Consider the following 14036-nt stretch of genomic DNA (forward strand, 5'->3'; position numbering starts at 1 on the left):
AGAAAATAGCTTAACAGTTAAAAACGCCCATTTCCATAAGGGCAATAATGAAGAAGTTCAAAACAGCTGGAGAATCTGCTGGGAAGAGGACGTATGTCTATACTGACCCCACGCATAGTCAGAAAGATAGTTCAAGTGGACAAAGGATCTCCAAGGATCACAGATGGGGAACTGCAGACATTAGTTAGTTCTTGGGGTCAAAACATCTCCCAAACCACAATCAAACACCACCTATGTAACCAAAAGTTGTTTGGGGGGGGGGGTTCCCAAAAGAAAGCTTTTGCTGTCAAGAACTTACAAACTCAAGCTGCTACAGTTTGCTAAACGCTACTGGAACTTTAAGTGGGATTGTGTTTTATGGCCAGATGAGAGTTTGGTGTGGACACAAAGATAGTCATGCAGAGATGTACCTCATCCCCACTGTGATGTATGGTGGTGGATCCTGTGTGATACTGTGGAGCTGTTTTTATTCCAAAGGCCCTTTAGTTGGTTACATAGTATCACAGACTCCAACCAGTACCAGCAGAAATAAAATCAAAACCTGACGGCCTCAGCCAGGAAGCTTAAACTTAGCCATAGTTTGGATCTTCCATCAGGACACTGATCCAAAGCACACCTCAAAATCAACATGAAAATGGTTCACTGACCGCAGAATTAAAGTTTTGCCATGGCCACCCTAGTTTTCTGACCTACACCCCCACAGAAGACCTGTGCGATGAGCTGAAGATTATTGTCCACACTGTGGACTCAAAGCTGTTATCTTTGCACTGGGAGTATTAAATGAACAGGTGTCAACAATTGTGGCACATATAGGTTTGAGAGAAATATTTATTTTCTGATAAGATTTAGTTTATTTCACTGTACTTCAAATAAAGGTTAGATTTTTGTTTATATTTTGAATGAAAGAGCAAAAGGATAAGCAATAAAGAACGTTCTGCTTCTTATGAACACACATGCACAGACAGCCATATAGGATGGAGTGAATGCTCTATAATGGCAAATTATATAGATTTATTTCATTAAGTTTATTTGATACTGATGGAAGGCTTTCAAGCATCATTTTATGTCCACATTCACTGGGAAATTACTATGATCACTATGCTTTTTATGAGAACAAGAAGACTTAAAAGTATCACTATCGGTATTGGCATCTGGTTTATTAGCCCTGTTATTACTTGGTTTTGGATGAAAAAGAAGATGAGTGGGATCTCCTGCCTCTCTCTGCAGGTAATCTGCACTGGAAGCTGTGGAGGTCATACCTTTATTTGAACAGCGGGATGATCTCTGTGAGCTGCTGTCTGGATAGTCAGGTGGTCGGGGCACAGGGTGGGGCAGTGCATTCTGCAAACCAGTTTTTATCCAGTCCACCACTCTGTTGGGCAGAAAGAGATTGGATAAAGCCTTTGAAGAATGCATAGAAGGGTTGCTAGACACAGCATGTTCAAGATGATGAAAAATAAAACAAATGGTTGTATTGTGTTGCAGCACCTTACCCTAACCTACCTTGACCCCTAACCTTAATCCACACATAACATCAGACATCAGGCGCTAATCTTTATCCTGCAAGCTCACTCAGACTAAGGTGTTAACTTCAGTCTTGGCAAAACCTTCTCTTCAACACATACTTTGTGAATATACCAATATCATTTGTTTTGCTCTAAAACTGAAGATCTGTTGCTTCACTACAGAACTCTTTTTTGTTATATGTAGACATGATGACCAGTAATAGCTGACAATCAAAAAAGGGGTGGGGCCTGGCCCAAAAAAACAAACAAACAAATCAGATATAGATACATGTGTACTGAAGCCATTTTTAGTACACTGTTGAAAGTACAATAAGAATGTCTGCACAAAATTTCTAATAACATACGTCATTTTAGTCTTTTAGTCATTTAGTCATTTTAGTCATTTAAGCTTTTATTGTCCTTGATTAGGCATTGTTGAACCTTGCAGGCAGACCACGTCAAACTATGTCTTATTGGAGCTCGCTCTGTGCACAGGGGCACAGTCATGGTGGAACAGAAAAGGGTCTTCCCCAAACTGTTACCACAAATTGGATGCATATAATTGTCGAAAATGTCTATGTTGTAGCATTAACGTTACCCTCCACTGAAACTAAGGGGCCCAAACCTTGAAAAACGGCCCCAGACCATTATCCCTCCTCCACCAAAACAGTTTCCAGTTGGTAGCGTTCTCTTTGCATCTGCCAAATCCAGATCCAGAACTGACAGTTATAATTGGGAATCAGACCCATTTTATTAGTTAAGTTGCACCAGATAATCTTACAGTTTGGGCTAAGACTATACAGCTCAAGCTCTTTCTACCATATACTGAGAATATGTAAAGGTTTTTGGGATGTTATTAAAATTTTACAAATCTTTTAGAAAGAACCCTTCTTGCAAGAAACAATAATTGTAACATCTTATGTACTGCAATATTCATACAAAACAAGCTGTATTTACAGTGATAGTCTGCAGTGATAGTACTTTCCCTAATGTAGTTCAAACATGTTTTGTTGTTAACCTCTTTAGTTTTTCCCTGAACCTATGAGGCTAATGTAGCTAACTATAAAAACAGACAAATGCCCAAAGAAAATTCAGGCTTTGAGGTGGCTACTACTACTGTTTCTAGCTATGTTAATGTACTTTTATCCATTTTTATAGAAAATCATGTCATACAGTGTCAGAAACTTCAAGCAAGTCTATTAGAGATTAGACTTTGACTTGGGGCAGTTTGAGGAAGGCATGTAATGGTTTAGCCAAGCAATTTGCACAATACTAATTTGTGAGTGTTACTTGTTAGCTAACTTTGTAGCTCCAGATCAACTTGATAAGGGTGAAAATGTATCATTTGGACTATATGTTTATGGTATATATTTATAGAATTATATTATTGAAATTTGTTGACCAGCATGCTGGTCTAAGCTGGTCTGTGCTGCTTTTTGCTGGTCTAGTGCTGGTCTGGTGCTGCTTTAGCTGGTCAACCAGCATGTTCTTGCTGGTTGACCACCATACCAGCATCCAAAACACAACATATATGCTGGTTTTGCTGATGTCCAGCCATGCTGGCCTTTTGCTGTTTTTTCCAGCTGGACTGTTGAACTCACCGGGGTTGGAACTGAGCTGGAGGTTCTATTTCAGACACTTCGTCCTCTGAAACCATCTCCACCACTGGAATGTGAGGTAGCGGCTCTGCATCTAAGGGCAAGGCAAACGGTCAGTGACCTTAAAGTGTAAACTTCACAAGAGAAGTTGTTGTAATTCAAGTGCTGTCGAGAAACACACCTGGAATTTCCTCAATATTGTAAATCTGAAAGCAGAAGTTTATCAGAGAAGCATTAGTAAACACAACAGGGAGTGAATGCATGAGTTACTTTTATTATTTTCTCTATTTATTTCTTGCTAGGACTTGAGCATGAGTTTAATGTTGGAGATATTAAATTAACAGTCTTATGTGGTAGCCTGATCTCATCACTACATTATTGTTTATTAAGTTTATTCAATATTAAGTTTATACATTTATTTATTAGGTTATGTACTTTATCTGTATGTATAACATATATAACATATCTATGTCTGAAAAGTGAAAATACTACATTATCTGTTTAAAGAGGTCCACAGTGACAGTTCAGCTTTCCTAGTTAAAATGTGTTCATTTACTGGTGCAGTGTATAGCTGGAAGGCCTGAAGAGTGTGTTGACATTATGTCGGGGGTGCACAACTCCGGTCCTGGAGGGCCGGTGGCCAGCACAGTTTGGTGATGTGCCAGCTCCAACACACCTGATTACACTTACCTGTTAATTGCCAAGTTAAATGGGTGTGTTTGAGCAGGGAAACCTCCAAACTGTGCTGGACACCGGCCCTCCAGGACTGGAGTTGTGCACCCCTGCATCATGTGAACATTAAGATGGACTGACTGAATGGGTTTTAGCGAGACACAGATGAGAGGCCAGATACAGCATGCAGCTGTACTTACACGTGTCTCTGTCTCACACTCCGCCTCACGGGCCTCTGAAATCTGAACGAGAATGCAGTTACACTACAGCACAATGCTGAAGAGCTAACTGGCTTAGAATCTACTCTTGGGCCATGTCTAACATCTGTCTGATGTTTATGAGTAGAGTTATCCTTTATCTACTCTTAAGATTGCATTTAAATCATTTCCTGATTAAAGGACCTATATCTGTATTACAATGTACAGTACTGTGCTGAAGTCAAAGACCACCCTTTCATTTATTTAATGCACATGTGTCGGGCTCCAGTCCACACAGGCCAAAACACTGCAGTCTTCAGCACACTGCCTCATTTACCACCCCCCCCCCCACACACACACACCCACACCCCATTAACACCCCAGCTAATTAGCAAGGCCCTGATGAACTGAATTCAGAGAGTTAGATGAGGGTGAACGTTAATCCTCCCAGCATTTTGGCCTGGACATTCCCCACTTTGATTTAAAGGAAAGTTCATTTTAAAAGAAAAATTTATTTAACAGAAAATTACCACTAAATAAAATATATTGTTTCCATTGTTTAGTGTGTTACAGTTTCCATTCATTTCAGGACACTTGCTTTCCATTTTTTTAAGAAATCTACAGGGATATTTTTCCACATCTCTAAAGTTCACTCTTAGAATTTGGTTGCATTTTCTGCTTCTCACAACAAATTTAGATTCATCAATCCACAACACCTTACTCAACATCTTATATGTCCAGTTTTTGTGTTAATTTTTATCCATTTCCTTTTCTAAGTAAAGGCTTCTTGACAGCTACACATCCTTTCAGACTCATAGTGTTGAGTTCAAGTGACAGTAAGGTGTAAATATTTTGTTGTTGTAATTTTAGATGACTGCTTTTTTCCTGATGCCGAATAATGAGTAATTTTTTTCTAGTTTTGACTGGAAATTAAACAAAAACAAAAAGGGTGGTCTCTGAATTTTACACAGTACTGTATTTTTAGAATGAATTGTTGGCTTTTCTCTTAAAACTCATTTAGTCCTGTTATCTGTCTTGCTATTTAACATTTCTTTCTGGTGTGGTCAGGAGAGAGGATTATTTAGTTATTTTTACTTCTAACTTTATTTCTATGCTATTAGTTTATCACATAACCTATAATATATTATATAAATGCTATAAATAAAAAATAAATAAACTGACTAAGGAATATGAATGTAAGTGAGAGCTGATGGTATAAAACACCTCTGTTTGTTCGTCAGGCTCTGTGCTCTTCTGGGTGTATTTGGCCTCTGGCTGAGGCACGACCTTCCCGATTCCCTGAGAGATCCATCCAATCACTCCTGGTCTGTTGAAGGTAGAAAGGTTGGAGTTTTTGCACAGCATAAAATCATAATGTGAGTTCAAAAAGATAAAATAAATACAATTTTAGTTTATCATACCTCTCTGAACCTTCCTCTTGGGAAGACTGAAAGATAACAAAGAGATTAACATACAAAAAGTTGGCTATAGAAAATCCACTGTGTTGGCCATATTGTTTAGCCTGCTCTCAGTAAAGATGTTGAATGGAGAGGTAGTGGGTTTAACCTTGGCCTCAGAGTTGGCTCTTTGCAGGAGGGGGCTTCCTGCAGGCTGGGGCAGGGCGCTCACAAAGCCGTTAGAGAGCCAGTTCATGACCCCACTCTGAACGCTAAAGAGGAATGCAGAGAAACAGAGACATTCAACATAAACCACTGTGTCTAATGTGAAAAGGTATGGGCCAAACCTGGGCCTGTTGCTGACCTGCCCTGGGATGTTTCTGACCCTTGATCATCCTGCTTGATTGATTTCGCTGACTTCAGCTTTCCTGTGAGAATGGAATTAAACGGGAAACAACAGTGGGCTTTAACCACAAGAGCAGTTGGTATTTCCTTTAAAATCAGAATGGCTAAGGGAACAAGTGTGTACCTCGGGTTCCTACTGCTTTCCCATTCCCATCCTAGTGACATTCAGGACAGCATGAGAAAGAAGTAATCAGGTCATAAGCAGTTTCAAATCTTGTACCTTGATCTTGCTGTTAAGGTGCTGTTCAGTGTGTCTGTGCGTGTGTGCATGTGTATGTATGTATGTATGTATATATATATATGACAGTGAGTGTATATATATATATATATATATATAACTACACTCACTGTCATCCGTTTCATCAGTTTCACTTACCATATAGGTGCACTTTGTTGTTCTGGAGTTTTTAAACACAGTGTCCACTCTATTAGACATACCTACCTTGTTACACCATGTGGATGTAAAATCAGAGACAATAGCTCATCTGTTGCTGCACAGTTTGAGCTGTTGGCTGAATATATTTGGTTGGTGAACTAGTCACAGTCCAGCAGTGGCACTGAGGTGTTTAAAAACTCCAGCAGTGCTGCTGTGTCTGATCCACTCAAACCAGCGCAACACACACTAACACACCACCACTACGTCAGTGTCACTGCAGTTCTGAGAATTATACACCACCCAAATAATACCTGCTCTGAGGTGGTCCTGTGGGGGCCCTGATCATTGAAGAATAGGGTAAAAGGGGGCAAACAATGACACTACAGTCTGTAATTGTAGAACTACAAAGTGCACCTGTATGGTAAGTGGTGCTGATAAAATGCCCAATGAGTGTTGATATATATGTAGGGGACATATTATTATTGTTATTATTAAGTATGAATCAGAAATACATATTTTACATGGGGCATATAGTATAGGTACTTACAGCAGCAGTGAGCTTCTGTTCTCCCACAGTGTCGGTACCATCTGGCACCTGAGGCACCACCTTCACCATCCAGTTAAACATCCTACACACAAACACAGTGGTGTACATTACTAATATTTACACATGATCACGTGCACTCACGCAAAATACATAAACAACATAGGAACAATGGCTTTGCACTTATTCCCTTTCATCAGGGTCCAGCTTTGTTGATATTTGATGGTGTGTTTTTCAGAGTCACTGTGTTCCTGGAGCAGTTTTATTGCCAGAACTTAATTTAAGGTCTGACACAAAACACAATATCCTTTTAAGATACTGGGTTTATACAATGGGAAAGCCCCCAAGAAGCCCTCTTTCAGCTTAACATCCTGTCCCCTGTCTCCAGGGAAACTCCACAACAGGCGCAGAAATAGAACGATGTCAAGTTTGCTCCGTGTCCGTCCTCAAACAAGAAAATGCACGAACAGGCTTTGGGGAGAACAATGAGGGCCAGCGAGAGATAGATGGACAGGAAGTGGGGAAAATCAATCAGTCAGCAGCTGAACTCTGAGATATCACACACACAGCCTGACAATAACATTCACACATATTCTCTGAGTCATAGATACTAACAGAAACTGGCAACTCTCCACTGAGAGCATCTTTTGGGTGTAAATTAGGGCAATGAAATAAAAAAATAACTGATCTAAAACTAACTTTTTTACAGTTTTATAAACATGAAAACTATCCTGGGATTTATTATTATTAAGTGATGTCAAGTTGGTCTCCTGGCAACCATATGCATGTATAGTTTCTCCAGAATAACCTGGCTTCTTTAATGGCCTGGTCATGGTTCCTCTGATTGTCCCCATCCTTTTTATTGCTGGTCATCCTCTTCCTTGTTTATCTTCACCTGTTCCAAGTTTTTCCTAATTCTTTGTAGTTGGTAAGGTGTAGTGGGTAACACCTCTGCCTTGTATGCTGTAAACTGGGGTTCAATTCCCCCACCTGGGCATGAACCCTACACTAATCTAATAACAGTCCTTGGGCAAGACTCCTAACACTGCCTTTGCCTACCTGTGTAAAATGATCAAATTGTAAGTCACTCTGAATAAGAGAGTCTCCCAAATGCCATAGATGCAAATGTCCAATGAACAGGTTCATCTCAGAATATGTCCAAAATGGAGAGCTTCAGTTTGGTTATCTGGGCTTCCACTGAGAGGTGAAGCTTGATTTGGTCAATAATTAATTTGTCCTCAACATTTTTCCTGTTCTCCTTTTTCTTATTGTCCAGCTTTCACATCCATAATGAACCATAAAGAAGACCACAGTCTGGACAGTCCTTGTTTGTTTGCAGAACACGACATTCCATTTGAAGATCTTTTTAAGCTCTTCATCTCTGTCCTGCTGAGTGCCAATCTGTGTCGTATTTCTTGATTGCTGGATCCTCTGATGTTTGTTTATCCAAGTAGGAGAAAACTGTCCACCACTTCTATATCTTCACCAGTTGTCATAACCTTTGTTTTCTTCACATTGAGCTGAAGTTCCATTTCCTTCCCCTGTTCTTTAACTTTCCTAAAAGGGGCCTTCAGATCTTTCTGATTTCCCACTATGAGTGTTGTGTCATCTGCATGCCTATGGTTATTGATGTTTCTTCCACTAATCTTGAATCCTCAATCATCTTCCTCCAGTCCTGCTTCTCTCGTTATATGTTCAGCATACAGGTTAAACAAGTATGGTGATAATGGGCAGCCTTGTTGGACACTTACAAATAGGTAAATCTAAGACTATTTGTCAGTTATTATATGTTATTATAACGTGACTGTATTAGACTGACGTTTCACTTTTCTCCTCATTAAGAATGTAAAGACTGGTTGCTAATCACTTTCTCAGTCTCGCACTTTCTCCAGCTAATCACTCCATCTGTTCGTTTTCTCCACTAGGCACCTTTTTCTACCTTTTGCATGCTCTCACAAAAGCATGAAAGAAAACACATAGTGTAGAATTGAATTATCAAAAATATTTCTCAAAAACTAAGGAGCTGTTATACAGAATGCTCCAGTATATTCTGTGCTGATGTTTGAGCTTCTAAAGTTTAACAAGAAGAGTCACACACACCTGCCGAGTCTGGAACTAACGGTCGTGGTTAGAGTGCTGCTACTTGTGCGATATGTTTTTAGTCATGTATGCATGATTACAGAGAGGATTTGCCTTTCTTGTACTTATTCTGAACCCTGAAACTCTAAATGAGCTGTTCCCTCTGTGCAGAGAGAATAAAGCTTGGCATCCTTGTGTTCTCATCTGAGTCCAAGTCAACTTGTTGAAATTCTTTAGCACAGCATTTCTGTAAATTTTTGAATAACTTATAAAAATGCAGCACTCAGCAATGTTATCTAAAACACATACCTAGCAAACCCCCTCTAATCCCGTCCAAGTCGTTTATGCGCATGTCTGCCCATATAGACTATATCAGTATAGCATCATCAGAAACCCAGTGATGAAAAAGTACAAAAGTCAGTAAGATTTGTGATCAATAAGAAAAATAATAGTAAAATGATGGCTGTTCTTACCTGGTTCCTCAGCAGCAGTGTTGCAATCCAGGGAGATCAAGAGGAGCCCAGGACACACCTCAGCGAATTGTGTGTGGATTAGGAGTGAAACAAGACTGAGCTAATGGGATTACAGCCTGAAGGACAGCGCTGCTTCTTTCAGATTGGGCGTAAAAACTAGCAGCAGAACAGAATCAGAATTACACTTCGACTATCTGGAAAATTTTCCAAAATATATTTCAACTTAAATATCATTGTCAAATGAAAAAGCAGCCACAGCTCATGTCCAGCAGCGAAGATAATCAAAGGCCAAGAAAGCTCCCCAAATGGTCCACAGGTGTCAGTACAACTGCAGTTCGGCAGTTGATTTACTCTGTTTTCTCCTGCACCTTTAACCTCACAGTGGGTAACAGACCCTGTTTGTGAATATCTCCCTGGGTCTTTCCTGCTAAACTGTTTCCAGTATGCCGAATTCCATGAGGCTCCTCAACTTCATTCTGTTTGTTTTTTGAAAGAGTTTCTATAAGATTGATTTTTATCTGTAAATGCTTGTTTTCTGTACGTCATGTTTAGTGTTTAATTCAAAATAGACCAAAAATGGTTTCCTTACTTCACCTTGATTACTGGCTTTGTGTGAATGGCACGCGTTTAGTATCTCGAGCTTGGTGCTTAATAGGTTATGCCAGTCTCTCTGGCCTTACAGAGCCTCAGCCAGGCATGTTGGGCTCACCTAGCTCAGGGGTGTCCAGATCCAGTTTGTGATTTTTCAGCATAGACTTACTATATATATATATATGTATATATGTATATATATATATATAGGTCATAGATCATCACAGCTGTGATGTTATAGCGATAACACATGACCTCGAGTGTTCTATTGTTTTTATACTACAGTTAAATAAATAAAGTCAGAAATTAATAAACTGGGCCTTGATCGCGGCGTTTAATATGTTTTAATGTTCGCAGTTCCTTCCGCCAAATTATAGTTCCTTAACAAGCAGCCTGTTGCTACGTCAGAGTAACCAGCTCTGCTCACTCACTGCACAGCCGGCAGTTCGTTCTCCAGCTCCTCACAGACCAACTGACAGTTTGAGAATTTAGTGTAGTCTGATCTTCAGAGTCTGACTAAATCGGCTGTCGGTCAAATCTGATCTTAGAGGGGTCCATTTTCTGTGCAAAGTAAGAAGTAAAAACGTTCAAATGGCTTGAGCATCTCCTACAGCTGTCAAAGTCATTGCTTAGCAACGGCGTCTCAGCGGAGTGATACAGTGTTTGTGAAAAAAATGTGATGTTATGGTGAAATAACAGCGCAGTTAGAACACTTCTCAACCAATCAGCTTGCGTGGCCGGAACTAACTTTTGTGTATATATAAACCTGGTGAAGGACGTGTCTTCGGAGGATGTGAGTGAATTATCTATTATTGTCCTCATATTTTCATCAGTATAATGACCAGTGATAACAAATGAAGTGATCCTAAAACTCCTGTAAAATCCAACCCAACACCTCTAACTTAAATGATTACTTCAGGGTTCACAGGGCCATTTGCAGCAGCGCATGCACATATTTTAGGTTGTTTTTTTTCATCCTGACTCAGTAATGCTACTTTTTTCAGTCTTTACAAAAAAAATATTATGTAGTGCTGCTTTAAATATAACATTCTTAAATTCCAATGAAAGTTAATTTAACAAGATTTTATTTGAAACCATTTTGTTATGGTCCATTATTTCTGGTCTGTTTGTCATGAAGTTTTACCACAATGTAAATTCAACTGGCATTTTTAAATTGTGTTAAAAATTATCGGTTTTCTTCTAATAGCAGCAATATATTTTTGTGTATATGTAATACAAACCTAGACAAACCTATTGTAGCCAAGTAAACAATTTAATGTAACCACATATCCTATAGGTTATAGGATAAATAACTACAAGAAAAGGCAGTCCCCTTTTATTTAGTGAAGGCCTTATACAGTATAAACAGATGTTAAATGATCAACCAATTATATGGAGAACCTCAACTGATTCTCAACAGTGTTAGGGTTAGGTTAAGTACTTGAGGTAGGTTTAAGTTTCAGGTTGAGGTTAAGTTTAGGGCCAGGGTAACAGTGAATTTCACAGATATTTAGTTAAATAGTCATAGATATTTGGAATATATGTTAAATGTAAGATAAGCATCTACAAAGCATCTACAGTGGCCTATTGAATTAAGTGACAGCGAAAAGGCTTCCTTTCGAACGTAAGGGGGTGTGCGTGGGCATTTGGCATTACTGGCAGCTTTACATCTCTGCGTCATTGGCTGGTGCTGCGGCCCTGAAGCTGAGCAGCTAAAATGCAGTAGATCCCATAATGAGATAACAAAGGGATTAGCTCAGCCTGAGAAGGCCACCACCACTGGACAGAAGTTACCCTTCCCCACTGAGCCTGGATCAGTAAACCATGCGCCAATTCCAGCTTTACTGGTTACAGGACAAGACACTTAACTGATCCAGTATATGAGGGCAACGCCTACCAACCAATGGCACGAGCATGCCCTCGCTTGTGATTGGATGATTAAGAGGAGAGAGTTAATCTGATCCAATACAGAGGCCAGGATCAAGGTGGGTGCGAGGGGTCCTAAACTGCTAAAATGATGACTTTAAATCTCTACATACTGCAATCCTGGCATGCTGTAATTTGACCCAGATAATTATTTTGCTGACTATATTTCTGCTCAGGAATTCTTCATGTGGCTTAAATGGGACTCAACGGGAAAACATCACAAAGCTTCTGATGAGGCCAAATGTGTCTTTATTAGCGGAGAATTCCACTAATGTAAACAAAGTCATCTAGAGTGCTTGTTTTGTTGTGAATGGCAGTGATAGGACACAGGGATTGCAAGGTCTACAGCACAATATAACAATTTTATTCACCATCCAAAACTGCCAGTGAATCCATAAGTGTCTTCTGAGCTTTTATATGTAATGTTGATTATGATATTATTGGTAAATCTGAACAAAAAATCTTTGGGGACTATTTTGCCTCACAACAACCTGCATGTGCCTCTCTGCCATGAATGGATTTAATAAATGTTTTCGGCGAAAAGCTTATCTCAAAACTATCATAAAACAATGTCCCAGACATCAGGCAGTGTATTTGCAATAATTTCATGTAATAACTTTCTGTGAGGGAGCTTATACAGTGGGGTGCGAAAGTTTGGGCAGCCTTGTTAATTTTCCTGATTTACCTTTATAAATCATTGATTGTTTGGATAAAAAAATTCCGTTAAATATATCATATAGGGGACAAACACAGTGATACTTGAGAAGTGAAATGAAGTTTATATGAATTACAGAAAGTGTGCAATAATTGTCTAAACAAAATTAGGCAAGTGCATAAATTTGGGCACCAAAAAAAAAAACCTTAACTCAATATTTAGTAGATCCTCCTTTCGCAGAAATAACAGCCTCTAAACGCTTCCTATAGCTTCTAATGAGAGTCTGGATTGTGGCTGAAGGTATTTTAGACCATTCTTCTTTACAAAACATCTCTAGTTCATTCAGTTTCCGAGCATGGACAGCTCTCTTTAAGTGACACCACAGATTTTCAATAATATTCAGGTCTGGGGACTGAGATGGCCATTCCAGAACGCTGTACTTGTTCCTCTGCATGAATACCTTAGTAGATTTTGAGCAGTGTTTAGGGTCGTTGTCTTGTTGGAAGATCCAGCCCCGGCGCAGCTTCAGCTTTGTCACTGATTCCTGGACATTGATCTCCAGAATCTGCTGATATTGATTGGAATCCATGCGTCCCTCAACTTTAACAAGATTCCCAGTCCCTGTACTTCCCACACAGCCCCACAGCATGATGGAACCACCACCAAATTTTACTGTAGGTAGCAGGTGTTTTTCTTGGAGTGCTGTGTTCTTTTTCCTCCATGTATAACGACCCTTATTATGCCCAAATAACTCTATTTTAGTTTCATCAGTCCACAGCACCTTATTCCAAAATGAAGCTGGCTTGTCCAAATGTGCTTTAGCATACCTCAAGTATGTCTGTTTGTGATGTGGGCGGAGAAAAGGCTTCCTCTGCATCACTCTCCCATACAGCATCTCCTTGTGTAAAGTGCGCCGAATAGTTGAACGATGCACAGTGACTCCATCAGCAGCAAGATCATGTTGTAGGTCTTTGGTGCTGGTCTGTGGGTTGACTCTGACTGTTCTCAACATCCTTCGCTTCTGTTTATTCGAGATTTTTCTTGGTCTGCCACTTCGAGCCTTGACTTGAACTGTGCCTGTGGTATTCCATTTTCTCACAATGTTTCTCATAGTGGAGACTGAAAGCTGAAATCTCTGAGATAGCTTTCTGTATCCTTCCCCTAAACCATGACGGTGAACAATCTTTGTTTTCAGGTCATTTGAAAGTTGTTTTGAGACTCCCATGCTGCGACTCTTCAGAGAAGATGCAAAGAGGAGAAAAACTTACAATTGCCCCCCTTAAATACCCTTTCTCATAATTGGAGTCACCTGTGTATGGAGGTCAAGGGTCACTGAACTTACCAAACCAAATTTGAGTTCCAATAATTAGTTCTAAAGGTTTTGAAATCAATAAAATGACAACAGTGCCCAAATTTATGCACCTGCCTACTTTTGTTTAACCAATTATTGCACACTTTCTGTAAATCATATAAACTTCATTTCACTTCTCAAATATCACTGTGTTTGTCCCCTATATGATATATTTCATGGAATTTTTTTATCCAAACAATCAATGATTTATAAAGGTAAATCAGGAAAATTAACAAGGCTGCCCAAACTTTCGCACCCCACTGTAGA

The 14036-nt window shown here is 39.5% G+C and overlaps 1 protein-coding gene across 1 annotated transcript in view; it reads right to left on the minus strand.

The window, feature by feature from the left end:
* LOC118806518 (cyclic nucleotide-gated cation channel beta-1-like) overlaps window positions 1-6778 on the minus strand; it is a 38351-nt gene extending 31573 nt beyond the window's left edge. The window contains exons 1-9 of the mRNA XM_036567946.1: window positions 6698-6778; window positions 5899-5929; window positions 5734-5797; window positions 5539-5641; window positions 5394-5419; window positions 5197-5299; window positions 3285-3309; window positions 3107-3197; window positions 1260-1372 (exon numbers count right to left, since the gene is read on the minus strand). Coding sequence (XP_036423839.1) covers window positions 1260-1372; window positions 3107-3197; window positions 3285-3309; window positions 5197-5299; window positions 5394-5419; window positions 5539-5641; window positions 5734-5797; window positions 5899-5929; window positions 6698-6778 — 637 coding nt within the window. The remainder of the gene's footprint in view (window positions 1-1259; window positions 1373-3106; window positions 3198-3284; window positions 3310-5196; window positions 5300-5393; window positions 5420-5538; window positions 5642-5733; window positions 5798-5898; window positions 5930-6697) is intronic.
* Between the last annotated feature and the right edge of the window lie 7258 nt (window positions 6779-14036).

Source organism: Colossoma macropomum, unplaced genomic scaffold (genome assembly GCF_904425465.1).
Source record: "Colossoma macropomum unplaced genomic scaffold, Colossoma_macropomum, whole genome shotgun sequence".
Lineage (NCBI taxonomy): Eukaryota > Metazoa > Chordata > Actinopteri > Characiformes > Serrasalmidae > Colossoma > Colossoma macropomum.